Raw genomic sequence first — 27,827 nt, forward strand, 5'->3', positions numbered from 1 at the left:
AACACTTTGGCTTAATATCACCATTCGTGTTGTCTTTCTTTTATTGCAGGTGTGATGTACATATGTGTGGCTGGTGTTTTACATTAGCATAACATTACCATCCAGGAGAATGAATGCAGAGGAACTGGAGCTGCTCGGTGACTCCAAGTACAGGAATTATGGCGCAGCAGTGGACAAGGCCCTCAAGAACTTTGAGTACTCCAGTGAGTGGGCAGACCTCATCTCTGCACTGGGCAAACTCAATAAGGTAAGAGTTCTATAGGCTCAGCTTCTTCTAAAGATTGCTTTGTTGCCTAACTGCATCTGTATAAGTAACAGTAATGCAGACAGGTCTGTACAATGGCCTTAGTTTCACTTGTTTTGGTTCTATGATTTGTACGGAAAAGCCTTCCAGCTGTCAGTTTTCAAATCCTGTCTCAGGTTCTGCAGAATAATGCAAAATACCAAGTGGTTCCTAAGAAGCTGACAATAGGCAAACGGTTGGCCCAATGCCTCCACCCTGCCCTACCTAGCGGGGTCCACCGCAAGGCCTTGGAGACCTATGAAGTCATCTTCAAGATCATAGGACCTAAGAGGCTGGCCAAAGACCTTTTTCTTTATAGGTAATACTGCACTGTCAGATCTCAAAAAGCAAGATAGTCACAAGGTTTTTAGGTGGGTAGCAATAAACATCTGCCGTTTCCCTCCACAGTGCTGGGCTTTTCCCTTTACTTTCCAATGCTGCTATGTCAGTGAAGCCTGTTCTACTGGGGCTGTATGAGACCTACTACCTGCCCCTGGGAAAGACCCTGAAGCCAGGCCTGCAGGGACTATTGACTGGGGTCCTACCTGGTCTGGAGGAGGGCTCTGAGTACTATGACAGGTGAGAATAGGAACACAAAAAGTAACACTTGGAATGATGGTGACGTGCACAGTAGCCCTTAACTAAACCATGAAATAACTGCCAGAAATCTTAAATTTTTTGATAATGGAGTGTTTGTTGAACCTTTTAGACAAACTATATGAAAATATGTTAAATTTCAATCTGCATATACAGTGGGGCAAAAAAGTATTTAGTCAGCCACCGATTGTGCAAGTTCCCCCACTTAAAATGATGACAGAGGTCAGTAATTTGCACCAGAGGTACACTTCAACTGTGAGAGACAGAATGTGAAAAAAAAATCCATGAATCCACATGGTAGGATTTGTAAAGAATTTATTCGTAAATCAGGGTGGAAAATAAGTATTTGGTCACCTCAAACAAGGAAAATCTCTGGCTCTCACAGACCTGTAACGTCTTCTGTAAGACGCTTTTCTGTCCCCCACTCGTTACCTGTATGAATGGCACCTGTTTGAACTCATCATCTGTATAAAAGACACCTGTCCACAGCCTCAAACAGTCAGACTCCAAACTCCGCCATGGCCAAGACCAAAGAGCTTTCGAAGGACACCAGGAAAAGTATTGTAGACCTGCACCAGACTGGGAAGAGTGAATCTACAATAGGCAAGCAGCTTGGTGTGAAAAAATCAACTGTGGGAGCAATCATCAGAAAATGGAAGACATACAAGACCACTGATAATCCCCCACGATCTGGGGCTCCACGCAAGATCTCATCTCGTGGGGTCAAAATGATCATGAGAACGGTGAGCAAAGATCCCAGAACCACACGGGGGGACCTGGTGAATGACCTGCAGAGAGCTGGGACCAAAGTAACAAAGGTCACCATCAGTAACACACTACAACGGCAGGGAATCAAATCCCGCAGTGCCAGACGTGTTCCGCTGCTGAAGCCAGTGCATGTCCAGGCCCGTCTGAAGTTTGCCAGAGAGCACATGGATGATACAGCAGAGGATTGGGAGAATGTCATGTGGTCAGATGAAACCAAAGTAGAACTTTTTGGTATAAACTCAACTCGTCGTGTTTGGAGGACGAAGAATACTGAGTTGCATCCCAAGAACACCATACCTACTGTGAAGCATGGGGGTGGAAACATCATGCTATGGGGCTGTTTTTCTGCCAAGGGGACAGGACGACTGATCCGTGTTAAGGACAGAATGAATGGGGCCATGTATCGTGAGATTTTGAGCCAAAACCTCCTTCCATCAGTGAGAACTTTGAAGATGAAACGAGGCTGGGTCTTCCAACATGACAATGATCCAAAACACACCGCCCGGGCAACAAAGGAGTGGCTCCGTAAGAAGCATTTGAAAGTCCTGGAGTGGCCTAGCCAGTCTCCAGACCTCAACCCCATAGAAAATCTGTGGCGGGAGTTGAAAGTCCGTGTTGCTCGGCGACAGCCCCAAAACATCACTGCTCTCGAGAAGATCTGCATGGAGGAATGGGCCAAAATACCAGCTACTGTGTGTGCAAACCTGGTAAAGACCTATAGTAAACGTTTGACCTCTGTTATTGCCAACAAAGGTTATGTTACAAAGTATTGAGTTGTATTTTTGTTATTGACCAAATACTTATTTTCCACCCTGATTTACGAATAAATTCTTTACAAATCTTACCATGTGAATTCATGGATTTTTTTTTCACATTCTGTCTCTCACAGTTGAAGTGTACCTCTGGTGCAAATTACTGACCTCTGTCATCATTTTAAGTGGGGGAACTTGCACAATCGGTGGCTGACTAAATACTTTTTTGCCCCACTGTATATGAGTTTTAATTTGTGTAACATTTGCTACACAAGGCATATTTTTGCAATTTAGTCATTAAAATGTGTCATGCAAATTATGTCATTTTTTTAGGGTACAAAAAAGTCACGCTGATGCTATAGAAGTCTCAAAAACTCTCAAAGACACACATATCAAATACGATACAGTGGGCTTTAAAGAGTTAAATTGTTGTGATAGCCCATTACAAGAATGCATTTTATTGCCTAATGTGGAAAGGAAGTGATAATAGATCATATGAATGATAAATGAGGTATGTGAGTCATTGCAACATCACTATTACTAACAGAGGATAGCCTGAGACTTGGTGTGGACTTTAGACCGATGTATTTTCATGTCTCATAATGATCACTGAAACAGTCTAAGATTGTCCTGAAAACTGAAAGTAGGCATCTATTCTTTTCATTTGTTCAATCAAATCAAAAGACTATCTTAGCATTTATTGGCAAATGATAGGCCAGGTAGTCAGAAATGTATTCATCCTGTGCAAAGTAAACCCTAGGGGGCGCTCCAGTTCCAGTTAAACTATGATGGTACTACTGGCCTACAGTATATATAGTAGACTTTCAGCATGCTCTAGTAGGAAACGCATAGGTGTTTCTAATGCAAACGGTGGTGCCATTTTGTTACAGTGTCTCAGTTAGTAATACCGTATGGAATTAATATTTGTGAATATAAATGTGCCTATTTATGGCATATCTGAATGTTGGCTGTCTTTTCAGCCTGTAATTGTATAGTAATTGTATATACATTATCATTGTGATTCCTTTCTGAACAGATTTTGCTTCTGTCAAATTACTTTTAAAAGGAGGTTGTTTTATGTGTTTATTTTTGTTGTTGTTTCAGTATTTTCTTTCTCATTCAAAGGACTTTCATGTTGCATTATAACCTAAGAACTAACTTATGTCTTATAAACCTTGTGTGCAAGGTTATTATAGTTAAATTATATTTTACCTAAAATTAAACAAAAAAATAATTTTTTTAAATGTTTTGGTTACCTGAAATAAAATAAAAAAAGCTTTCAAAATAAACAAAATTTACTGTAGTCATAACTTTAACATATCTTCATTCTTTGTTATTATGGTTAAATCTGTGAAAACAGATTTCACAGATTTATCAGTAGGCTATGGTGGATATATTTATGCATATAGTTTAAAAAAAAAGTTTTGTAAAGCAAAAAATAAGATATGCATCTTAATGTGGCTCTTACAATTCATATTTGTCTACATGATTATAAATTATTTCCACAGTGTTGTGTTGGCACTTTAATATTTATTCAGAACTTCATGTATCTTGCCCCTGATACATACCAGCTATTTTAGAATAATTAAAAAGACTAAAATCTAACAATGAGGCTGTTTTCAGCTACTCTAAAGAAATATTTTTTTCAGAGTACTTAACAATGTAATAACAATGAAAGCTAAACTGAACGATGCAAGCCGTAACATTTGAAACTAACTGAAACAAAACTGAAGTGAAACACAAACATACTGCCTTCTTGTTAGTTCAGTAGACGTTACACCACTATTGGGCCGTGTTATCTGCTGTGTCTCAGTGAATGCTCTCTTCAGAGAAGACTCGGTAATGACTAATAAATTATGATGGTTTGTTATTTAACTTGGATTGTTTCTCAGTTAAATCTTGTTGGAAAAATAGCAATAACATTATCAATACTACTATGTATATAGTTGCATTAGTAATACATATATCTTATTTCTTGATTGGCAATATGATAATTAAGGTGTAGTGTGAGAATGTGAACACTTGCTTTCTGGAGTTCTCAGATTCCTGGTTGTGGTGGATCTCATATAAACCCCCTTTACTTTGGGATTTTTAGATGCTCATGTAGACAAAGACTTTTACTTCTTAGTACCAGCTGTGCATTGTGGACTGTATCATTTCTAGCGCCAGGCCAGTTAGAGGTAAAGGTTGGTATGTGCTTACTAAGGCTGGTCCCTGTGACCCATCTGTGCTTCCTGTAGAACCAACACCCTGTTGGAAAAGGTGGCTGCAGCCGTGGAACAGTCGGCTTTCTACAGTGCCTTGTGGGGCAGCATCCTGACCAGCCCCTCTGTGCGTCTCCCCGGGGTATCCTTTGTACTTCTGCACCTCAACCGTAAGCTCTCCATGGAGGACCAGCTTTATGTCATGGGTAGTGACATCGAGCTCATGGTACGTGGCAGATAATTCCTCATGACAGCATTGCATGTCCTTCAATTAAAAATATAGGTCTTGACCCTTTCAGTGAGAGCACTAGTTAAAAAAATGCACTACAGCTTAGAGTGGATTGGGCTGGCTGGATAATATTCTGTTTCTGTTCTTGCCAGGTGGAAGCAGTCAGTACGTCAGTCCAGGACTCCAGTGTTTTAGTACAGAGGAGCACTCTGGACCTGATCCTCTTCTGCTTCCCCTTTCATATGAGCCAGGTAGGGGGAAGTAGCGTGGTCTGTGCAGTATGATAACAGTGTTTCCCTGAGTCTGCTTTAGACTGAAGTATCTATGGACTTCTCATAATAAGATATCCGTTGTAACATTAGTATTATTGTTCTTGTTTTTTGTTGTTTCAAATCTAAAGGTGTTTCTTTGGGTCTTTCTGTGCATCTGCACATGCATGCGTGTGTGTGTATCTGATCACAAGGAGGCTGTTTAGGCAGCTAGCTTGGTGACTGTTGCTGGCTGCTTGTTAAATTCTTCACCTCAAAAACATTTCTGGATCTGGCAGGGCTAGGATGGCCTTGATTGTCTTTGTGTTTGTGTGTAAAACCATATAATCTGTGCAAAAAGGACAAATACACAATGACAAATATTGTGGTCTGTTGTGTGTTGTGTTCAGGCAACTCGCCCTGACATGATCCGGATCCTGTCAGCAGCTTTGCATGTGGTTTTGAGAAGAGACATGTCCCTCAACCGCAGACTCTACGCCTGGCTCCTGGGTGCGAAATCCACGCTCAGACACAGTACTGACACTCGGATGCATCACTGTTTGTACTCATCATGTCAGTTGTGGAATATTGTAGAAATAAGGGGATATTTTCCAGATTTTCCTGTATTTGTCAAAGTGCGTGGTTCTTAAGAATTGGTTACTTTTACTATTTACTCTTAGCCTTAAATCCACTTTCATGTAAATACAAGAGGACTAACAGACAAGTTTCACAGACCGTGGCAGGAATCCTGAGACACAAAGCTTTAAACACACTCTCCTTCTGTGTGCACACTATGTTTCTGCTGTTTTTAACAAAATACATTAAGCTTGTATCTGCTTTGGCTGTTGTCTTACTTTATTTTTTCTTGTTTGCAACTTACTGCTGGCAAACACACTGGTAAGTATCAGCATGATTAAAAGGCGACACTAAGTGAATCTGCCCACTCTTTTTAAGTAAAGCACTGTGCAAGCTTACAATGTTAAATGCATTAAATACAAACATTTCTGAATGACAGAAATGATGAAGGAACAAATCAGGCTGAGAGTGTGATTAGTATTCAGTCAGCAGCACCTATGTTGTTTTGGTTTTATTATTCAGTCATTTTGGAGATTGACCCAGTCTAATCTAGTCACACTTAGTAAATCTTGATCTGCATTTGAGGCTGAAATATTACTAATGCTTGAGCAGCCACTAACTGTAAAAGAAGCTATAAAACACACAGGTTTATCTCAGCGAGAGACTCAACCTCTATTTGTTCCTCTTTTAACAAAGGGTTTACACCTTTTCCTGTGCTTGAGTGTTATAGAATTTTTTCTGAATGTTAATGTGAATCTAAGTATACGACTTTTTTCTTTAAAGGCTTTGACAACAATGGGGTGATAATAGGCCCCCGTAGCACTCGACAGAGCAACCCGGAGGAGCACGCTAGCCACTACTTCAACACCTTCTCTAAGGACATGCTGGTCCAGGTGAGCTTTCAGGCTGACTGCATAATCAGGTCACCAATGGAAAAATTGTTTTTTGTGTAAAACTGATTTTCGAAATATTCCCCAAACAATGTCTCTTGAGACTAGACATGTCTGCAGTATGGTGGGGGGGGGAAATCTTTTGTTGTTGTTTTTTGTGTGCTACACAGTTTTTTCAACCCCCTTTATCCTTATCCCACACCTCTCCCTAGCTGTGCAGATACTGTATGTCCTGCTACTATTCCCAGCAGCCAGCACTTTGAAGACAGCTCAGTTCTTGTGTAATCTGCCCTGCCATGCTAAAAACAACTCAGTGATGTGCTCACAGTGGGCACAGAGAGCAGCCAGCAGCAGTTTTATTTTTACATTTTATTTAATTTTTTTAATTTATTTTTTTGTCTCTTTTTTATATATATATATATATACATATACATATATATATACATATTTCCTCCTTCGCCATCTGCTCAGATAGTTAATCAGAGCTCCCTCCGTAGGGATACGGTCAGTACTACAGGGACCGTCTGTTCCACGGCTTTGCCAGTGATGTGGCAGACGAAGCGTGAAACACACACGTCACATACAGAAAGAGAAAAAAATGAGAGGGCGACACTGTGAAGACAAAATTGGTTCTGACAAACATAATGGAAAAAAAACAAATATGAAAATCAAATGAATATAAATTATATTTTATGATTCTTGCAGTAATAAAGTGTGTGTGTGTGTGTGTGTGGATGCGTGGGGTTATTTTTTCAGGCAATGGTGGGGATTTTGCAGGGTAAGGCTCGAGGCGGAGAGGAGGAGAGCATCCTCATGCATGACCTCAAGCCATTTCGCATCCTGATCAGTCTACTGGACAAACCAGAGCTTGGTAACCAGTTTATTAGTGTTGAGATAATAGAAGTCTAATTAGTGTCCTATATGCACTATGTGTTATATAAATAGTCTGATTTTTGAATGTGTCCACACACTCTGCTTGTGTGTCATCCAAGGGCCTGCTATCCTGGAAGACGTTCTGATCGAGGTGTTTCGAACTTTGCACACACAGTGCAGAACAGAGCTGGACCTCCAAAACCAGAGTCCCTTCAGCAAAGATCACACACACCTCAGCAGGTCTGTCTGATCCACTACTCGACCTTCTTTACTGTTGAGACATGAGGGATGATAAATAAAGCCTCATTTATTTGTCAGCTCATTTAACAGTGACGGTGGACTCTGGTATAGTGAAATATGGACTTACAATATAAAGCTTACGCAGCAAAAGTAGTACATTAAATACATAAATCACTTTAAACCATCCAGTCAGATACATTAGGTCAGACTGTTAATGGCAAGACAGTGACAGGAGCACATTAGTTAACTTTGGCTGAAAGGACTTTTGTCAGTGAGATCCCCTCTGTGAGTATACGGTATTTTTTTTTTTCCAAGCTGGACAATGAATGACAAATAGAATTTACTACAGAGCGTACTGGACCTTTTATTGAATATTCTTATTTGCGGAGTTAATACATTTACTCTAACACTGGCATGCTGTATTGTGCTGGAGCTGCATGATGATAATTTTGACTTCTTTCTCAGTAAACTGCGGGAGAACAAGAAGACGGCAGAACTGATTAAAACAGCCAATTTGCTGTTTAATTCGTTTGAGCCGTACTACATGTGGGACTACATTGCTCACTGGTTTGAGGAGTGCTGCAGGTTTGTATATTAAGATAAATGTTGACATACAAAATACAATTAAGGCAATTGAGGCACATCTTGCTGATATCAAAAAGTGTAAATCTGTTAAAAACTAAATTTGCTCTCTTGCTTTTGATGCTTCATTCTTGTTTGGTTTTCATTGTGGTGGTAAAGCTCTCTTCAGTCAGTAGTGGGAGCTAATTCAGTTCATAACAGCTGTTGTTTCAAGGTGCTTAATACTGGAGGATGTGCAATATTAGATTTAAAAAAACATTTATTTTTTTTTGGGGGGGGGGGAGTAAGCGCCCATAGCAGCATAACTAAGAGACGGTTCAGGGTCACCTACTCTCCAGTCCTAACTATATGCTTTATCAAAAAGCATTATCTTTAAATTAGAGAGGGTTTCTGTCTCCTAAATTCAAACTACAAGCTGGTTCAAAAGGAGAAAAGCCTAAAAAGAGCTCTTTAAGATATGATGAGATAAATCTGGTCATTCAGGACCAGTTAGGAAGTTCAATTTAAATTCAATTCTGGATTTCACAGGGAGCCAACAAAAAAAAGACTCTATCTCTCTTTCTCGTCCTCAATAGTACTCTCACTGTGACATTTTGGATCAGCACGAGTCTTTTTCAGGGTGTTTTATTAACTGAAACTAAAGGAACTACAGTCCAGTCTAAAAGTGACAAATGCTTTCTTAGTTTTTCAGCTTCACTCAGAGACAGGATGTTTCTCATTTTAGCAAAAAAATGTTCCTAACATTTAAGTAGATATGTTTCCCTGTTGCAGGCGGACAGTGAACAGCAGTGCAACTGCAACACGGCATGTTGCGAGTGCAGATCCTCCTGAGCTCTTATTGGTTGAGTTCTGTCAGCTGGTAGATTTTCTGCTGGATATTGTTTCCCTGGTGAGTCTGTCTTTCTTTCTTTCTTTCTTTCTTTCTTTCTTTCTTTCTTTCTTTCTTTCTTTCTTTCTTTCTTTCTTCACTCATTTCTAAGCATTTTCATGCTTTCTTATCAATTGTATTATTTTCTGTGTGCTACTTTGTCATTTACAGATTTATTTATTTAACACTACAAAACTTCAGTGATCTGAGGTTTTGTAGTCCGTACCAATATCATTGAAATTAAATGAGTGTTGACACCACATACAATTTCAAGGTTTTAATTTAAACAAATTTGTTAGTGACTTTGCTCTCTTAACGTTAGGAGCAGCACCCAGCTCATATTTGGAGCCGACTCTGATAGATGGCAGAAACATTGCAGTTTGAAGTGTGTCTTCCTTTTGTATAGAGTGTGTTCCTATTATTGCAGGTAGCAGCAGACCTGTAGCTGTACATGCATTTCTACATGTTATTTTCATTGTCCAGTATCTCCATTGTCTGCGTCATACTACAGCAGTGTTAGGTTCCTTTGACGCCCTGTGCTCTTCATGTTTTAGTTTCTGTCTTTAATAGGTTTTTTCTTTGGTGTTGCATCTCTAGCACAACCTGTCGTCTCTCTCCTACAGTACTTTGTCACCCTGCTGGGCTTTGAGTCTCAGTCTCTCTCTCTTGGCTCACATACTTTCTTTTTATCCAGTATGTCCCCTACAAGTACTTTCGCCATTAACAATTCTGCACTCATGTTGTCAGATTTGTCCTTCAGATCTGTTTCTGTAACATCCAGTCTGTGGGATGTTACGGCCACCACTCGGGTGTGTGCCTTCCTCCTGTCTGTTCTGTGTGTTTGTGTGCCATCACTGCACAGGTTCAAAAAGCCTGTGTGTTTCATTTTCCTGCCAAAACTATTGTTTGCATCTTTGTAAAATTATGCTTGTCTAGACTGAATTTCCAATCTGAATGGTTTGGAAATCCCACACTCTTTTATTACCCTGTTTAAAAGCTTGTGCGTGTGTGTGTGTGTGCGTGTGTGTACGCACGTGTGTGTGTGTGTGTGTGCGTGCGTGCGTGCGTGCGTGCGTGCGTGCGTGCGTGCGTGCGTGCGTGCGTGCGTGCGTGCGTACAGGTGTATTTGTATAAAGAGAGAATGTGAGAGTGCTGTGTTGCCCGTTCTCTGCTCGCTCCTGTCTGTTCAAACTATCTGCTCTTTCTCCTTGAAGCCTACTAGAAGCATGAGGGTAATCTGCCAGGTAAAGTACTGCTCTTTCCTGCTTTTTCACCTCACCCTGCTTCACTGAGGCTACGATAACATTTCTGCAACGTCCTGCCAACATCCCTCAGGCCGTCTTTGTTGCCTCCCTGCTTTGACTGATCATTTCAAATTGACTGACTTGTTGTCACTTAATGTCATTTTAATCCCAAATGAAATAAACATGATCCCAATGGATTATGACATACCATCACATGTGTTGCAAGCTTAACATGGCTGTTTGGTGTGGATCTTGTGAAAATGAAATCACTGCCCAGTGTGTATGTGCTTTTTTTTTTTTTTCTTAAGCATGCAAGCAGTTATATGCTACTGCAGTGCTGACATATTTATTAAGAAATATGACCCTTTTATTTTACTCTTTGAGTTAATGCTTGTGCTATAATATGTTTTGTTAGCCTTTTTTGTTTTATAAAATCTCTGTGTTGCATAGATTTAATACATTTAATGACAAAACTACAATTTTCTTCCATTTGAACTATTGAACTAAAGGTAAAGAAAAGAAAGTTAATAATAAGCAGCTCTTAAAACTGGGTAAATGTAATCTTAGATGAGTAAAATCTAACCCAAAATGCAGAAGCAAACAAAGTACCCATTTACTGTTTTTGCCATCAAAAGAACTATGATGGCGAAAACAGGGGTCTAGGGCTGGATGTCCCAGAAAATTGACAACAATGTCAGACCGTGCAGTGCTCAGAGAAACTGCAAAAAATTGCAAAAAACCCCCAAAACCACGCAGCACATATAATAAAAAACAAATACAGTGGTCCCTCACTATAACACGGTTCACCTTTAAAATAAAAAATAAAGTTGGCTGATTTGCGGATTTCACCTATCGCGGGTCATTTTTAGAACGCGATAAACGAGGGACCACTGTACAGCAAATCAGCAAAAACACCTCAAACCAACTTTCAACCACGATGGTGGAGGGGTGATGATTTGATTTTGCAGCTACAGGACCTGGACACCTTACAGTCATTGAGTCCACCATGAATTCCTCTGTATAACAAAGTATTCTTGAGTCAAACGTGAGTAACCAGCAATTTTTTCTGGCACAACTGCACCTACTTCCAAGGTGCATGGAGAATACAAATATCTGATGACGTGAAGACTCCAACGAAACTTAAATTATTAGTGAACAACTTTATTGGTTGACAAATGTGTTTCTGCTTTCGACCTTCATCAGGGTCATTACAAAATATCAAACAATTTGTGTTTAAATAAAAAAACAGGAAACAGAAGAAATCCAAGTGGACCAATCACACATTCACAAATAAACAAGCTGACCAATTAGCATTTAACAGGTTAAGCCAAGGCCAAACAGGCTCTGGACTAAACCACTACAGATTAAAAAAGGGGGTGGGGGGGATTTACCACGTCCTAAAGTAGTTCATATTCCAAATTACACAGAAAAATGCAAACGAGTTAAAATAAAAATAAAGTACACTCTGGAAAGTCAAATGTGAGGCCATCTGTCCGACAGCTAAAGCCTGACTGAAACTGGGGCATGTAATAGAATAATGATCCCCCCCCAAAATACAACAGACTGGCTGAAAAAGAAAAGAATCAAGGTGTTGCAATGGCCCGATCACAGTCTGATCTCAACCTGATTGAAATGCTTTTGCATGACTTTAAGAGAGCTGTACATAAATAGATGCCTCCAAACCTTAACAACCTAGGGCAACATTATGAATAAGAGTGGGCCAAATTCCTCCACATTTTGATAGACAGATGAGACAAAAAAATATTTCTTCATGTTTTTTCTTCTAAAGGGGACTAGCTTACAAGCTGTTAAAAATTAGAATATACTTTGGCTTTCACACTGCTTCTGTATTTTGGCTTATTTGCTTGTAAAATAAATAAATGACATCATGTGTTGTTCATATCCGGTTGTGTTTACCCAATTCTGTCCTGTTCTGATGTGTAAAAAAAAATTTAGAATTGATAGTTTTATTTTCTTATTTAGACTTTATATAAGATGCACACACATAAACAGATAAACAGTATCAAATAGCATTTTCCACTTCTTTCTTCTTTAGAATTAGCACATGGTCATTCACTGAAACGATACAACACTAAATTTATTGATTCAAGGTGTGATCATAAACAAATAGGAACATTCAAATTTTCTGGTCTAAAATGTTTTTTTTCCCTGCTCTTCCAGACTGTTTTTAGTGCTGCTGCTATTTTTAGGTCCCTCAGAGGAAGACCTGTTCTCTCCCTTTGCACTTGTGCCTCTGTGATGTACTGGATCTCCTCCAGTGTGTCAAAACAGTGATTTCTTGCCATAATGTGGCATGTAGTGCCAGTTGTGAGCGAAGATTGTGTTGCAGTGGTAAACAAACATTACGATGTGGTGGGTGGTTCCACTGAATGTCCCTTTTCAGATGTCTCAGGTCGGTAGTCAAACTCTAAATTAACAACAATCATAACAATCCTGCTCCTGGTTCCTGAATACTGCTCAGCTTAGCTCGATGTTTGACGTACACGGTCGTCATTATGGGATTTCCATACAGCCAATAAAAATAGCAGCAGCAGTGGAAGTGGTGCACAAGAAGATGAACGAGCTCAGACAAATTAAATCGGGTACTTTTTTTGATATTTGTGGGCCTGTAACTTTTTTTGGTCACACCTCATGTAAGTTAAAAAGAAAGCACACAAAAATTCCACTGACTTGCCCTTTGATACTCAGTCGTATATATGAATTTGTATTTAACAATATTTAATCAAGCAAACTGTCTTCTTTTAACAATTTTGTAGAGTTAAAGCCCAGCATCAGCATAGCTAACAGGCGTAATAACTTCATATCACGTTCCCCTCTAAGGCCTTCAAATGCACAGTAATTATATTCAGTTCCACAACTCAGTTCTGTTTTGGTCCCTTGCACCTTTTTAGGAGACGTACATAGAAATCCAGACAGAGCATCTCCCTCAACTGCTGTTGCGGATGGTAGCAGCCCTGACCTGTCACCTGCAGGCCCTGGGCCTCGGCGAGCTCACCCACTGCCTCCGTCTGTGCTCCAAGATTCTCAGCAAGGTGCAACCTCCACTGGTCTCCCCTCTGGCCCTGCCATCTGGCCCTCAAGCTCAGGGCCTCTCCAGCTCTATCGGCAAGCCATCAAACTCAGCAAGGGACAAAAACAGAGACACGGAGGACAAACAGGTGATTACAATGTCTCAAAATGTTTCAGGGGTGTAAAAGGGAGTTGGAGTTCCTGATAAAGGGAAAAAGATAATAATTGGAAAGTGTCGGGGTTAATGACAGTAAAGAGATTGAAAGTTAAAAATAAAGTACTAAAAGAGAAGTCAGTGTTCTGCCAAGCTCTGTTGATCATTTAGTTTAGTCTCTGATCCTTTAAAAAAAACAGACCCTGTTGCTGCCAAACACAAGGATCAAACCTTAATTTGACTGGCTTTCCCTACAAGTTATTGGCCAAAAACTCATCAGCTTAGGCTCTGATGGTGTGTCCTGGTCCATGAACAGGGCCTCTTGGTGCCTCCTGCCAGCCCTCTGGCCTGTGCTGTCTTTGGCTGGGTGGCCCTGCCATTCCACGCTCCCTCGACACAAGTCATTTGAAGATTATTCAGAACAAATGCTGCTTTCGGCTGTTGAGGTCCTTCTGGTCCCTGTCCAACAACCTGGTTGTTTTAAGTGTTTGTAAGTCTAGTGAGCCATGATTTAAAGTTCAGTCAGTCCAGTGCTCAGAGCTGGAGAGGGCCATGACTGTTGAGAGAGCGAGAGAGAAAGAGAGAGAGAGAGACCCATGAGGGGCTTGAAAGAGGACAAGTAGAAAGGCAGAAGATGGTTCCCCAACAGCTGAGCCCAGCTCGCTTTTTCCTCTGAGGAAGTAGAGGAATAAACTAGCTCGCGATGCCTCTGGGGTTTGCCATATCCATCAGAGTGGAAACATTCTGCATACATCCATTGAATACTGTTAACACCCCACCCCTACACCCACTCTGAGGGGCATATAGAGAACGTTCTAGCAAACATGCCATCTGAGTCCAAGCTCCATAATGTACACGCTACCTCACTCAAAATATATCCCAGGAAGCCTCGAGGCCCCCAAAGGTTGGCCGGAATAAAGAAATGTAAGAACTTCAGTCTGTCAGTCTCGCTGCAGCAGGATGCTCCCTCAGATCAGGCCCAGCAGCTGTGTACGCAGCCTTACTATATAAAGACCAGTGTAGTCATAAACTTTATGTGTCTGCTGCAAGGCTAACACTATTTTAACTAATAGCTAAGCACATAGTGATTATTTACTGAACAGAGTGCATATTTCTTATGGACAAAGGCTGTAAATTTCTGCTCAAGTCACTATATGAACGATACACTGCACTTCCTGGAAGTGTCTTCAGATTATATTATAGGTGGAGATTGAGTTACTTGAGCAGTGTTATATCAGTAATAAACCAAGTTATATCAGTAAGTTGCAAATGAGAAACAAATTCTGTAACTTGCAGCAAAAACTGCAACTTCAACAAATTTTGCCATATGGTGTCTTACCATTTCCTGCAATGCCTTATGGAGTAAAAAATGCTATTAGATAAATTTGTGATGTCCTATTTTAGATGTAATTTCTAATTATACTTCAAAGGGTCTGCTGTGACAGTGTCCATGATGATGCTTCAAAACATCTCTACACCCTTCATTCAGCTTAATACCTTTGTTTTGGTTTTGTATAGAAAAAAAAATCATTAATAAGAAATCTGAGAGTTTTTCAGAAAATAATCCACTTACAGATGGATAATGCCTGCATTTTTGCCGATCTTTCTTCCTTTGTCTTTTTTTTTTGATAGACTCTCCCTTCCACTCTGGAGGGCCCTGGCACTGAGGATGTCTTCGAGGATGTGGAAAACACTCCCAGCTGTCGCTCTGAGAGTGGCTTCACAGAGTTTGTCCAATACCAAGGAGACGTTCCTGAAGAGGCAGAGCACACCCCTCATCCGCACTCCACAGTCAGAACAGGCCGTCGCTCCTCAGGCCCGTGTCATTCTAAACCTCTGGACAAACCAGTCATGCAATGCTGTCTGGAGCACTTCCAGCAGTTTCTCTCCCGCCTCATTACCTTATACATTATCCCAGGGCAGGTGAACAAAGTCGAGGGTCACAGAGGCGAAGTGACACAATCAGGGCTCCTGGTTTCAGAGAGCTCCCAGAATGGTGATCATGCAGAGGTTTGCTCGGGCTCTGGGAGGGTCCAGAAAGAGTGCATTGCTGCCTTCACGGCTGCCTGCCAACTCTTCCTTGAATGCTCCAGTTTCCCCGTCTACATCGCAGAGGGGAATCTCAAGTCTTCACCCAGACAGGAAGAACTGCTTGGTAGGTGCAGTCTATGTTAATAAATGCACGAATGGGTGCATACAGTTGTACATCATTGTAAATAAGAACAAGGAAAGTTTGTTGACACGAATTCATGTTAAGTCTTTAACATGTTTTCTGTCCCTCCTGCATCCATCCAGAGAGTGAGCAGGTCCGGCTCCCGCTGTGGCTCCAGACGCTGATGGATGCCTGTTGCCTGGCCAGTGACTTCAGCCTGCAATGTGTAGCCATATCCCTCCTCATGGACCTAGTTGGGCTTACCCAGTCTGTTGCCATGGTTACTGCTGAAAGTGTGGCATCTGGCGCCAGCTCCGAGTCCACCCAGCCCATGAGTCCAAGCCAGGGTCGAGTGGCTGTAGTCATCAGGCCGCCGCTCACTCAGGGAATCCTAAAGCACATTGCTGACAAGACAGACTTCTTCAAGGTAGAGATCTGGTTCCAGATTGCAGTGGAACTATTTGGCTTTTTTTTCTTTATTTTTTTTAACCCCATTTAATGTTTTGCTCAGTCGGTGGCTCTGATTTTGTGGGACCAGCTGAATGAGGGAACCCCTCAGCACCATCAGCGCAGTGTGGAACTTTTCTACCAGCTTCACAACCTCGTTCCTTCCTCCAGCATCTGCGAGGATGTCATCAGCCAGCAACTCATGCACAGGGACAAGGTCAGCATAGTGCTCACATTACCAGGCAAAAATCAGATAAAAGAAATCCATGCTGAAGCATGTTTCTGTTTCAGCAAATTCATCTGGAGGCCCACGTTAAATTCTCTGTGCTGTGGCATTTAACGCGAGATTTGAACATCACCAAGTCTTCTCCGTTTAGTCGCACATTTGACAGGTACATGTGAAACTGCTGATCATATGGAAATTGTGCTGATGAAAGTATCCACCATTAGTAGATTTGATGACCCCTTTTTCTTAAATTCCTTTTCTTACCTTTTTTGTCTTACTGTTGTCTTTATCCCTCAGATCTCTCTTCATAATGCTGGACTGCCTGAGCTACTGGGATCCATGTACCAGTGCAGTTGGTCGGGCTTGGCTGAATCAGGTCCTTCAAAGACATGACATTGCCCGGGTCCTTGAACCACTCCTCCTCCTCTTGCTCCATCCCAAGACCCACCGAGTCTCCATTCAGAGGGTGCAGGCGCAGCGCCACTTAGCCCAAGTATTCCCTGAACCGCCTGAACGGGAGCCATCAGAACCCATTTACAACAGAGACTCTGGCTTCTCAGACAGTGAGCACTAACCTTTAACTGTCTTTTTGAACTTTGGCTTCACTTTGGTTCTTTATGTAAATATTCCTTTTATCTCCTCCTTACTTTTCCTTAGACTTCAGTCAGATCCAGAGTGAGAGGGTTGGACAAGAGGATCTCCGAGGTTTGACAGTGGGTGACATGGAGCCATTCTGCCTGACTGTAAACCCATTGAGTGACAGCCTGTCCATAATGAGTCTGAGCAGTGAGAACTTGCATCTAGCTGGTGAATATCAGCCTGCTCACCAACAGGGGGAGCCTCAGAGTTCAGACTCCACTGGTTCTCATTCTTCTACAGTGGAAAATGGCAGCTTTGAGGAACCAGAGGGAGTCAAATGCATGATAAATGGCTCAGACCCACAACCTGGATCCTCAGATGACCCCTCTGAGGATTCTATAGAGGAAGTTGTGTCTTGTGTTTTAGGTGAACTCATCGACAGAGTTCTACAGCTAGTTGATGACGGCTCTCTTGAAGTATCATATCCACCTGAAAACTGGCCCCAAACTGACACTGACAGCACCTCCTCGGATATATCCATTGGTACCCGCCTGGACTCTGGGCTTCCGCATTGTTCCAACCACCAGACTGTGCCGGAGATGTTGGCTGAAGGCACACTGGAATTTCTCACCATCACACCAGCTGTTGCGTCAGTAGACGGACAGCACAAAGAGGGCATTACCCGCCATAGTTCCTCTCCTTCCATTGTCACTTTGCCAGACAGCTCTAACCCGGCCACCCCAGACCACACCCTTCAGGTGGATGACTCTCAGGCCCGCAAACGTAGCCATAGCAGCATCCAGCTTAGCCTTAAAGGGAAAATTATGGAGAAGCTGGCAGACAAGTCTCCAGGGGCAAAGCCAAAGATCAAGAAGATTAAGAGGAAGGAAGAGGAGAGACAGAGGAAGGCAAATCAAGCAGACAAACTGCGCCCACCCAGTATTTTCTTTGGTGATAGTTTAGATCTAGAAAACTGGTACAGCTGCGGGGAAGGTGAGGTGTCAGAGATAGAGAGCGACACAGGCTCTCCCAGCGGGGGCTCTGGGATGACTGTTGGGGGTGTCAGCGTTACAGGACGCAGATCATCCTCTGCCCCACCTCGTTTTAACATCCACCCCCTCTACCAGCACGTCCTCCTCTACCTCCAGCTTTATGACTCTTCCCGGGCACTCCACGCCCTGTCAGCCATTGCAGCCATGCTTAGAGCTGCTCCCTCCGGGTTTGTGAGCGCCATCTCCACCACCAGCATCAACAACACCTACACCCCACAGCTGTCTTTGCTTCAAAACCTCCTAGCCCGTCACCGTGTTTCTGTCATGGGCAAAGACTTTTACTGCCCCATTTCCCAGGACTCCCACTCCCATTCATTCCGCAGTGCCATGTACCTGGAGATCATCATCTCACTCTGTCTCTACTTCCTAAGAAGTTATTACTCTGCTCATGTGCCTGCAGGCCCTCAGGACTTGGCAGGGAACCGGGCCATGCAGTTAACCAGTGTGGAGGTTTTAACTCTCCTTTTCAGCGAGCTAGCCAAAGTCACAGGTGGCTCAGCGAAGGGCTTTGCTAGTTTTATAAGCGATGTCCTCTCTAAGTGCAAAGTTCAGAAGGTGGTTCTACACTGCCTTCTCTCTTCCATATTCAGTGCTCAGAAATGGCACGAACAGAGGGTGGCAGGGGTCAACATGGCCACAGTGGAAGAAGGTCTATCTGAGGACAGCGTTATCAACCTGTCAGAAGACCAGATAGACAGCTGTAGTGCAGTCCAGGCCCAGCTGCTCAGACTGCTGCAGAGTCTTGTTGTGCTTGAGCACAGGGTCCTTCTGCCAGCTGATGAAGGAGCAGAACCTGTAGTAGGAGGGGTAGGAGGTGGAGGGACTGGAGGCAGTGTTGGAGCAGGGTTTGAGATATTGGGTGGGGAAGTGGAGCATGTCAACCCTCAGCAGCCAATGACATCACTGCAGTACCTCCATGGACAGCCTATCACAGCACAGGGTATGTTCCTTTGTTCGGTCATCAGGGCCTTGCATCAGCACCACGCGTGCAAGATGCACCCACAGTGGATCGGACTCATCACAGCCACACTACCCTACATGGGGAGAGTCCTAAGGAGGGTTGTGGCCTCGGTCACTCTGCAGCTGTGCAGGAACCTGGATAATCTTCTCCAGCAGTACCGCTATGAGACCGGGATCACTGACACCAGGTATTAATGTCTAGATGGATCTTGTTAACTAAGTAACAGATCAGCAGTACAGTGCATTAAAATGCCATGGCATGGCTTGGTCACCAGAGGGCAGCCTTGACCATCTTATGTAGTGATTCACTTGCAAGTAATTTTCTCTAAAATGCCTCTATAATTGTGTAAAATGTTGTGCTTTTTTGTTCATTTGAAATATTTCATGTTTAAACTGCTTATTCTCTGTGCTTTTTAGACCACAGTGGATGGCTCTCTGCATTCCTCCTGACCTGATTCTGACTTTGCTAGAGGGCGTGACAGCCATCATCCATTACTGCCTACTGGATCCCACCTCCCAGTACCACCAGGTGAGGGCATCATGCACCACATGATTGCAGCAGACTGCATTCTGATACCTCAGTGAACATTTACACAGACTTTACATAGACTCATTTACACAAAGCAATGCCTCCCCTATATTTTAGAATAGTGGTTTCCTTATTTGATACATTAGTGAGGATAATCATAATGAGGTTTTACACATTTTTTGTTTCATTGTCTAAAGCTTTGCAGTATACCAGCATTCAGTGTCTTGCTGTATGTTCTGCTGTTTAGTTACAAGTGAGTGTTGATCAGAAGCACCTGGCTGAGGCTCGATCAGGCATTTTGTCCATCCTCCACACCATCATGTCTTCTGTCACCCTCCTTTGGAGTGTCCTCCACCAGGCTGATAACTCTGACAAGCCAGCTGCTGCCTCTGCTGCTTCCACATCTAACATCAACCTTGGCTCCACTAAGGTATATAAGTTGAAATGTATTCATGGTTGTCTAGTCAGTCTGGTCTCATAGTTAGACTGCTCAAATTGACTGAATTGGGTGAAAGGAGCCTCTAATATTAAGACTTTTAGAAGATTTCCATTAATAGATTTTATTTCAGATAACTTACCTTCAGAAGTGTTTTTTCTTTCACAGATGATCTGAAATGCCTTTGGCATCAGCACAGACACAGAGACCAAGTATCGACCAGAAACTTGAATAATGGAGTTTTATCTTGGTCTTGTTCTCCTTAGTTATCTGACTACTCAAGAACTGGCTCTATTGATTCTTGGTTTACCCGTTCAACTCATGTGGGAAAGAAGTAGAGCTGTTACAGTGATCTGATTATTTAGTATCTGGTCTGTCGACAGGTCTGGAGCAAGCACTGTAAGTTAATGTGGTGATCTATCCCAGTGAAGTGATGCTGCTCTTAATAGTTGGTTTAAATCGAAACAATGATTTGTAGGCATGAGCAAAGACGCAGTAAATTCTGCAAGTTGGGCCCAGATAAAGCCAGATAGCCTGTTAACCTTATGTTGTTACCTAACCTGAAGAGTTGCTGCTTGGCTCTATAACTCATAAAGCAATACTAAAACAGAATCTCATTATTGGTGCTTAAGGATTTTCTTTCTGCAGTTATAGATAATTATTTGCCCCTTGCAGATAACATTTCATGTTTTACTGAGGTGGGATGGAAAATGTAATTTCGCAGAGATATCGTGGTGAATCGTATCCTGCAATTGAAATAACTTGTAACTATTACAGGCCCCGAGTCCCTGATGGAGGAATAATTAGGACTAAATAACTTGGTTACTTTTGTAACCGACTTTACATATCCGAAGTGCAAGGCCCAGTTTAAATGTTCTTTAACAGTTTATTGTGTCACTTATATGCTCACTGTGGAAAGTTGCGTGTTATACATATTTGAATATGACATGTGAGCCAAGAACTTTTAGGGAAGTAAACTGTTTGCAGCTGTATCATGGAGAAATCAGAGCTCTGCAAGATAGACTGAAATTATAGGATGTTGATGGTAGAAGTATGGTTAATGTTTGTGCATTGTTCCTGCAGAACCTCCGTCAGCAGATCCTAGAGCTGCTGGGTCCAATCTCCATGAATCATGGCGCTCATTTCATGGCAGCTATAGCCTACGTTTGGAATGAGAGGAAACAGGTCAAGACTCCAGTCAGAAATAAGGTATACACAATTAAAATGTGGACGATTGTCTCAATGCCCCCATTTGAAGCTATTTAAATAACACAAAATATTTTTCCTATTTGCTGTAGTAAATGGAAAAAGTGTGGTTATTTCTAAAAGCATGCTGAAGTTATATATTTTCACATTTGTTCTCTTTCTCTTAATAGGAGTGTTTAACCAGGGTCCAGTATGCCTCAATTTGATTACACTCTTGAAATCATTGTATTTCTTCCATTGAGTCTGAATGACTTTCTTTCAGGTGATTCCTGTAGCCAGTGAAGAGCAGCTGCTGCTAGTTGAACTGGTTCGCTCTGTCAGCGCCATGCGCACTGAGACTGTTATGCAAACAGTCAAAGAGGTCCTGAAACAGCCGCCTGCTATCGCCAAGGACAAGGTTGGTGTTTTGGTGTTTGTTGCTCAAGCCAGTCTTTATCTGTTTTTGTCTCACTTCTAAATTTTGCATAACAATGCTAGGACAGGAATGTACTCGTGTGAATATCAAGAGACTATTATGATTTATGTCAGTAAAAATGAAGAACTGTGGTAATTGTTGCCATGATTTTCTGCTTCAGAGGCTTTACAGTTTGTTTTAGAGGGGCGCTTTTTAATTTTGATACCTTTTCTCATAGGATAACTTGAAGTCTTTCAGTTAGAGTTCAGTCATTACAATAACTGTTTTTTCTGCTTTCCAGAAGCACCTCTCTCTAGAGGTCTGCATGCTGCAGTTCTTCTATTCTTATGTCCAGAGGTGAGTACACAGCTTCTCACATAATTCTATAATTAGACACCATATCTGTTGAATTCCGATATACATAGAATACACTCTTTCCTTGTGTGTATAATTACAACAACTAACCACTCTGAATTTATGATGTTGCCTCTTTCTGTGTTAGGATTCCTGTTTCCAGTTTGGTTGATAGCTGGCCATCTCTGTTGGCACTGCTGAAGGACTCTATACAGCTGGGCCTGCCCGCTCCAGGACAGTTTCTCATATTGGGGTACGTTTCTCTCCTGGGTGTTACAGTAGTCCAGTAAACATAAACTGAGTAAACAGTGGTATGATTCACTTTGCTTTGTCATTCTTTGTATAAAGCTGTTTTCTGTGTTTCTGTCCAGTTTAGCTCTAGAAGGCTTTTATTTTGAAATAGTTAAAGAAAGTCTTAATGCTATAAATTTAACAGGGCAAGTAGAACCAGTTATACTAAGCAAACAAGATACAGCTTACTCTGATAGAGTCCTGCTTCAACAAAATGTCTCTTTTATTTTGTAACTGGGGTAAATAAAGGTCTCTGTCAGGATTTTCCAAAATACAGTTTTTAATTTTAACTTATTTAATACCTTTGCTCCTTTGTTTTTCTTCTCCAGAGTTCTAAACGAGTTCATTTTGAAGAACCCTAATCTGGAGAGCAAGAAGGACCAGAGAGAGCTGCAGGTAGGTACTGCAGCCAGATTGTAGATAATAATGTGACAAGTCCATGCTCTACAGACATGCCGGATTATAACGTGCTGGATACAATCAAATTAAGCACAACAAGAACACTGAGGGAATCAAAATCATTTGTATGTTCAGGACGTGACCCATAAAGTGGTGGAGGCTATTGGGACGATTGCAGGCTCCTCGTTGGAGCAAACCACGTGGCTGAGGAGGAACCTGGAGGTGAAACCTTCTCCTCAGATCGTTGTGGATGGAACCAACCTGGAAGCTGATGTAGAAGGTGCGCTGCCTGAACTTTACGATCATACATGAAAAGGCTGTTAGCTATGTTGCTTGATAGTCACACTAAACATGTCTGGCCTTGACACCAACTACATTCTCTGCTTCTGCCATGGATGGTTTAATGTGTTTCTTGGTTTTCCTTTTCACGTCTTGATTTTTTTTTTTAAAGATGATTTCGGTAATTCTGTGAATTCAGATAGCAGAGTCATAAATGTAGCTAACATTTTCGGGTTTAATCTGAATGCCAGACAATAATTCTTAACGTAACTCAGCTCAAGCAAAGCACGTATAAACTTGTGTTCACAGGAGCTAACATGTCTGAAAACATGTGAAATGTGAATAGTTTTGGGGTGCTTCAGCGTGGATGTGTTATTATCTGTTGTGTAGCTGCTGCTAATGTTTGGTATGTGTGTTTTGTAGATTTAATGCTCACAGTGATGGAGGCCTCCAGCTTCACTCCATCAGTGTACAGTGTGCACGCCCTCACGCTATTGGCCGAGGTAAAACACCTGAGTGTCTGTGACTCAGTTCAACCCTGTCTTTGTTTCTCAAGCCATCAGTCAGTGCCATCAGTCATTCCACTGTTCGTCTTGATTATGCTTCAAACTGCTCTCGCTCATATTTACCAGCAATGTTTAGGCCTGTCGTTATCAAGCACACCCCCACGGTCCATCTGAACTTCTTAGAGCTGATTTATAACCACCTCTCAAACTCTTAAACCATTATTAATGAACCAATAAATTCATGTGCTGAGTTAAGTGTTATGCTTTGGAGGAGGTGGATAATTGAAATCGGTGGCCACCTCCAATGTTTTGGCTGTTTTAGCTCAGAGTGGAGCTCATTACGCAGATATTGCCCATGCTTCATGGATGCAGTTTATAGATGGATGGATGCATATAAGGCAGTTCATCAAATATGTCCTGCACTGCAGTCTATGCATCTGGTAGCTGGTGAGTAGTGTGATGGTCATTTCTTATTTTTCACTCTTTGGATAAAAGTACCTAATGGCAGAAAGAATGTGACAAAATGTGGAGTGTACATGACTTTTGTAAAAAACACATTTATTTAAGCAAAAAGAAAGTTAGTATGCAGTCAAATATGTATCATATCAGTAACATGTTTGATGTGTGATGTGGTTTGTAAATAAAGAGCCAAAGAGCGGGAAACTGTGCGAGAAAAGAGTGCTGTTTAGCATGCTACTATGTCCAAAACCTTAATATGCACAAATGAATGAGAAACTTACTGTTTCAAGAAGAATATTAAGGTGTGCAAGCACTGGAAACTATGACAGCATAAAAAACGCACAATGCAGTGGTTGGATGGTGTTCAAGGATGCTTCAGTTTAAGTCTCTTTGGTGTGATGTGGTTTTTACAACTTCTTTTGGAAGCATCACTCAGCAGTTAATTGAGCAGTCATTTTAAAGCATTATCATAATCAACTTTAGCTTCTGTACTCATCAGAACATGCATGTTATTTAAAAATGTTTGCTCACCTGGGTGGATATCCCCCCCCCCCCCCCCCCCCTGTCTCTGTCTTATGGCTTTTTTTTTTCCTACAACCAAACAACACAGGAAGCAGGTGTTGAGGCTCAGTGGCCGCAACTATCTGCTCTCTACTTTTGAAAAATGTTGCTTGGTTTTGTCCCATTTACTAAGATTTTGATGTAAACAACACAATGAATGTTGGCTGTATCCGCCAGGTGCTGGCTCATCTGTTGGACATGGTGTTCTACAGTGATGAGAAGGAGAAGGTGATTCCGCTGCTGGTTAATATCATGCACTACGTAGTTCCCTACCTCCGCAACCACAGGTGTGGATGAGCTTCTTTGTATTGTGTGCTGCTTTTGTCCTCATTGAGAAATAACACTATGTAAATTCTTCTTTAAAAAAAAAAAAAAAATTTAGTAATGATAATCAATAATAAAACGCATTGAATGTCTGCATGGATGCTTCACATCCTGGTCATTCCTAATTTTTCTCTGACAGCGCTCACAACGCCCCCAGCTACCGGGCTTGTATCCAACTGTTGAGCAGTCTAAGTGGGTATCAGTACACCCGGCGTGCCTGGAAGAAGGAGGCCTTCGACCTCTTCATGGACCACACCTTCTTCCAGATGGACTCCTCCTGCGTCAGCCAGTGAGTAGGAAGGAGAGGAAACTAACTGTGTGTGGGTGAAGACTTGTACAGCTGTAATGCAAGTTATTACAAGAGAGAAATGCACTTAAGAGATCACAATTGAAGGGGGATAGAATTATAAACAAAGACACTTCATCTACATAAGAGAGAGATTTTAAAGTAAAAGCTTCACTATGTTTAGTTTTGCATCTGTTGCCAAATATAACAAAGCTGTGCTTGTAGAAATTATTCCATAATTTTCCTCATTTTTGCAGCTGGAGAGCGATCATTGACCACTTGATGACTCATGACAAGACCACATTCAGAGACCTCATGAGTAAGCTAGTTTCCCTATTAGAATTTGGAGATGTATCACTGGGTGCAGTCACAGATCATTTATCAGACCACTCCCCCCTCCCTCCACTTACTGACGGCTCAAAACATTCTAATATGTTACAGATATTAAAAGCTAAAAGACTGTGGCAGGTGAAGTAATAACACGTCACATTTGTGTGTGTGTGTGTTCCTGTTAGCTCGGGTGGCTGTAGCCCAGAGCAGTTCCCTGAGTCTGTTCACCAACAGAGATGCTGAGCTGGAGCAGAGGGCCATGCTGCTTAAACGTCTGGCCTTCACCATCTACAGCAGCGAAGTGGACCAGTATCAGAAATATCTGCCTGACATACAAGGTAACCTCACACAGAAAACACCACTCTGAAGTTCCTTAATATTATCTGTCGCCTGAAAGCCCAGCTGAAGTTATTAGGTATTTTTTCTTCTAACGTGTGTGTCCACAGAGCGTCTCGTGGAGAGCTTGCGTCTGCCTCAGGTGCCCATCCTTCATGCTCAGGTGTTCCTGTTCTTCAGAGTGCTGCTGCTGCGCATGTCACCTCAGCACCTCACCTCTCTGTGGCCCACCATGATCACTGAGCTGGTTAGCAATACAGGCTACATAAAATCTGACCCCTGCTGCAGCTGTGCCTGTGTTTTACCCAAACTGATGCACTCACACATTTGTATGTTGCAGGTTCAGGTGTTTCTACTGATGGAGCAGGAGCTGACAGCAGATGAGGACATATCAAGGTATACAATGTCTTGTTATAACAAACTGGTCTGTGATAGTAAATGTACATCACAGACAACTCACTCCTGTCTTCCTGTTTTTTTGTTTTTTAAACAAAACCCTGTTCACCTGTAGGACATCCGGGCCATCTGTGGCTGGGCTAGAGACCACCTATTCTGGAGGGAACGGCTTCTCCACCTCCTACAACAGTCAACGCTGGCTCAACCTCTATCTCTCTGCCTGCAAGCTTCTGGATCTGGCCTTGGCGCTGCCTCCCGAGAGCCTGCCTCAGTTTCAGATGTCAGTACAGACACTAGCTTGCATGTCATCATCAGGGACTCAATAACAGACATACAGTGGGGCAAAAAAGTATTTAGTCAGCCACCGATTGTGCAAGTTCCCCCACCTAAAATGATGACAGAGGTCAGTAATTTGCACCAGAGGTACACTTCAACTGTGAGAGACAGAATATGAAAAAAAAATCCATGAATTCACATGGTAGGATTTGTAAAGAATTTATTCGTAAATTAGGGTGGAAAATAAGTATTTGGTCACCTCAAACAAGGAAAATCTCTGGCTCTCACAGACCTGTAACGTCTTCTGTAAGACGCTTTTCTGTCCCCCACTTGTTACCTGTATGAATGGCACCTGTTTGAACTCATCATCTGTATAAAAGACACCTGTCCACAGCCTCAAACAGTCAGACTCCAAACTCCGTCATGGCCAAGACCAAAGAGCTTTCGAAGGACACCAGGAAAAGTATTGTAGACCTGCACCAGACTGGGAAGAGTGAATCTACAATAGGCAAGCAGCTTGGTGTGAAAAAATCAACTGTGGGAGCAATCATCAGAAAATGGAAGACATACATGACCACTGATAATCTCCCTTGATCTGGGGCTCCACGCAAGATCTCATCCCGTGGGGTCAAAATGATCATGAGAACGGTGAGCAACGATCCCAGAACCACACGGGGGGACCTGGTGAATGACCTGCAGAGAGCTGGGACCAAAGTAACAAAGGTCACCATCAGTAACACACTACAACGGCAGGGAATCAAATCCCGCAGTGCCAGACGTGTTCCGCTGCTGAAGCCAGTGCATGTCCAGGCCCGTCTGAAGTTTGCCAGAGAGCACATGGATGATACAGCAGAGGATTGGGAGAATGTCATGTGGTCAGATGAAACCAAAGTAGAACTTTTTGGTATAAACTCAACTCGTCGTGTTTGGAGGAAGAAGAATACTGAGTTGCATCCCAAGAACACCATACCTACTGTGAAGCATGGGGGTGGAAACATCATGCTATGGGGCTGTTTTTCTGCCAAGGGGACAGGACGACTGATCCGTGTTAAGGACAGAATGAATGGGGCCATGTATCGTGAGATTTTGAGCCAAAACCTCCTTCCATCAGTGAGAACTTTGAAAATGAAACGAGGCTGGGTCTTCCAACATGACAATGATCCAAAACACACCGCCCGGGCAACAAAGGAGTGGCTCCGTAAGAAGCATTTGAAAGTCCTGGAGTGGCCTAGCCAGTCTCCAGACCTCAACCCCATAGAAAATCTGTGGTGGGAGTTGAAAGTCCGTGTTGCTCGGCGACAGCCCCAAAACATCACTGCTCTCCAGAAGATCTGCATGGAGGAATGGGCCAAAATACCAGCTACTGTGTGTGCAAACCTGGTAAAGACCTATAGTAAACGTTTGACCTCTGTTATTGCCAACAAAGGTTATGTTACAAAGTATTGAGTTGTATTTTTGTTATTGACCAAATACTTATTTTCCACCCTGATTTACGAATAAATTCTTTACAA

General features: G+C 42.3%; 1 protein-coding gene across 2 annotated transcripts in view; it reads left to right on the forward strand.

Annotated features, from left to right (window-relative positions):
* The window catches only part of dop1a (DOP1 leucine zipper like protein A), a 30,832-nt gene that overhangs the window by 1,807 nt on the left and 1,198 nt on the right, over positions 1 to 27,827 (forward strand). The window contains exons 2-36 of one of the 2 annotated variants that reach the window (XM_082551461.1): positions 50 to 247; positions 421 to 602; positions 692 to 862; positions 4,641 to 4,830; positions 4,986 to 5,084; positions 5,492 to 5,591; positions 6,441 to 6,550; positions 7,304 to 7,418; positions 7,540 to 7,660; positions 8,126 to 8,245; positions 9,014 to 9,131; positions 10,325 to 10,354; positions 13,267 to 13,533; positions 15,171 to 15,693; positions 15,834 to 16,117; positions 16,202 to 16,354; positions 16,429 to 16,529; positions 16,661 to 16,926; positions 17,021 to 19,142; positions 19,372 to 19,483; positions 19,731 to 19,913; positions 21,003 to 21,128; positions 21,388 to 21,522; positions 21,821 to 21,876; positions 22,022 to 22,126; positions 22,494 to 22,560; positions 22,699 to 22,843; positions 23,266 to 23,345; positions 24,546 to 24,655; positions 24,832 to 24,981; positions 25,236 to 25,297; positions 25,494 to 25,646; positions 25,755 to 25,891; positions 25,985 to 26,040; positions 26,156 to 26,320. In XM_082551461.1, coding sequence (XP_082407587.1) covers positions 110 to 247; positions 421 to 602; positions 692 to 862; positions 4,641 to 4,830; positions 4,986 to 5,084; positions 5,492 to 5,591; positions 6,441 to 6,550; positions 7,304 to 7,418; positions 7,540 to 7,660; positions 8,126 to 8,245; positions 9,014 to 9,131; positions 10,325 to 10,354; positions 13,267 to 13,533; positions 15,171 to 15,693; positions 15,834 to 16,117; positions 16,202 to 16,354; positions 16,429 to 16,529; positions 16,661 to 16,926; positions 17,021 to 19,142; positions 19,372 to 19,483; positions 19,731 to 19,913; positions 21,003 to 21,128; positions 21,388 to 21,522; positions 21,821 to 21,876; positions 22,022 to 22,126; positions 22,494 to 22,560; positions 22,699 to 22,843; positions 23,266 to 23,345; positions 24,546 to 24,655; positions 24,832 to 24,981; positions 25,236 to 25,297; positions 25,494 to 25,646; positions 25,755 to 25,891; positions 25,985 to 26,040; positions 26,156 to 26,320 — 7,052 coding nt within the window. In that variant the 5' untranslated portion in view covers positions 50 to 109. The remainder of the gene's footprint in view (positions 1 to 49; positions 248 to 420; positions 603 to 691; positions 863 to 4,640; positions 4,831 to 4,985; positions 5,085 to 5,491; positions 5,592 to 6,440; positions 6,551 to 7,303; positions 7,419 to 7,539; positions 7,661 to 8,125; positions 8,246 to 9,013; positions 9,132 to 10,324; positions 10,355 to 13,266; positions 13,534 to 15,170; positions 15,694 to 15,833; positions 16,118 to 16,201; positions 16,355 to 16,428; positions 16,530 to 16,660; positions 16,927 to 17,020; positions 19,143 to 19,371; positions 19,484 to 19,730; positions 19,914 to 21,002; positions 21,129 to 21,387; positions 21,523 to 21,820; positions 21,877 to 22,021; positions 22,127 to 22,493; positions 22,561 to 22,698; positions 22,844 to 23,265; positions 23,346 to 24,545; positions 24,656 to 24,831; positions 24,982 to 25,235; positions 25,298 to 25,493; positions 25,647 to 25,754; positions 25,892 to 25,984; positions 26,041 to 26,155; positions 26,321 to 27,827) is intronic. The other variant, XM_082551462.1, reaches the window with a different exon arrangement.

Source organism: Aulonocara stuartgranti (genome assembly GCF_965226115.1).
Source record: "Aulonocara stuartgranti genome assembly, chromosome: 11".
In the NCBI taxonomy this organism is placed as follows: domain Eukaryota; kingdom Metazoa; phylum Chordata; class Actinopteri; order Cichliformes; family Cichlidae; genus Aulonocara; species Aulonocara stuartgranti.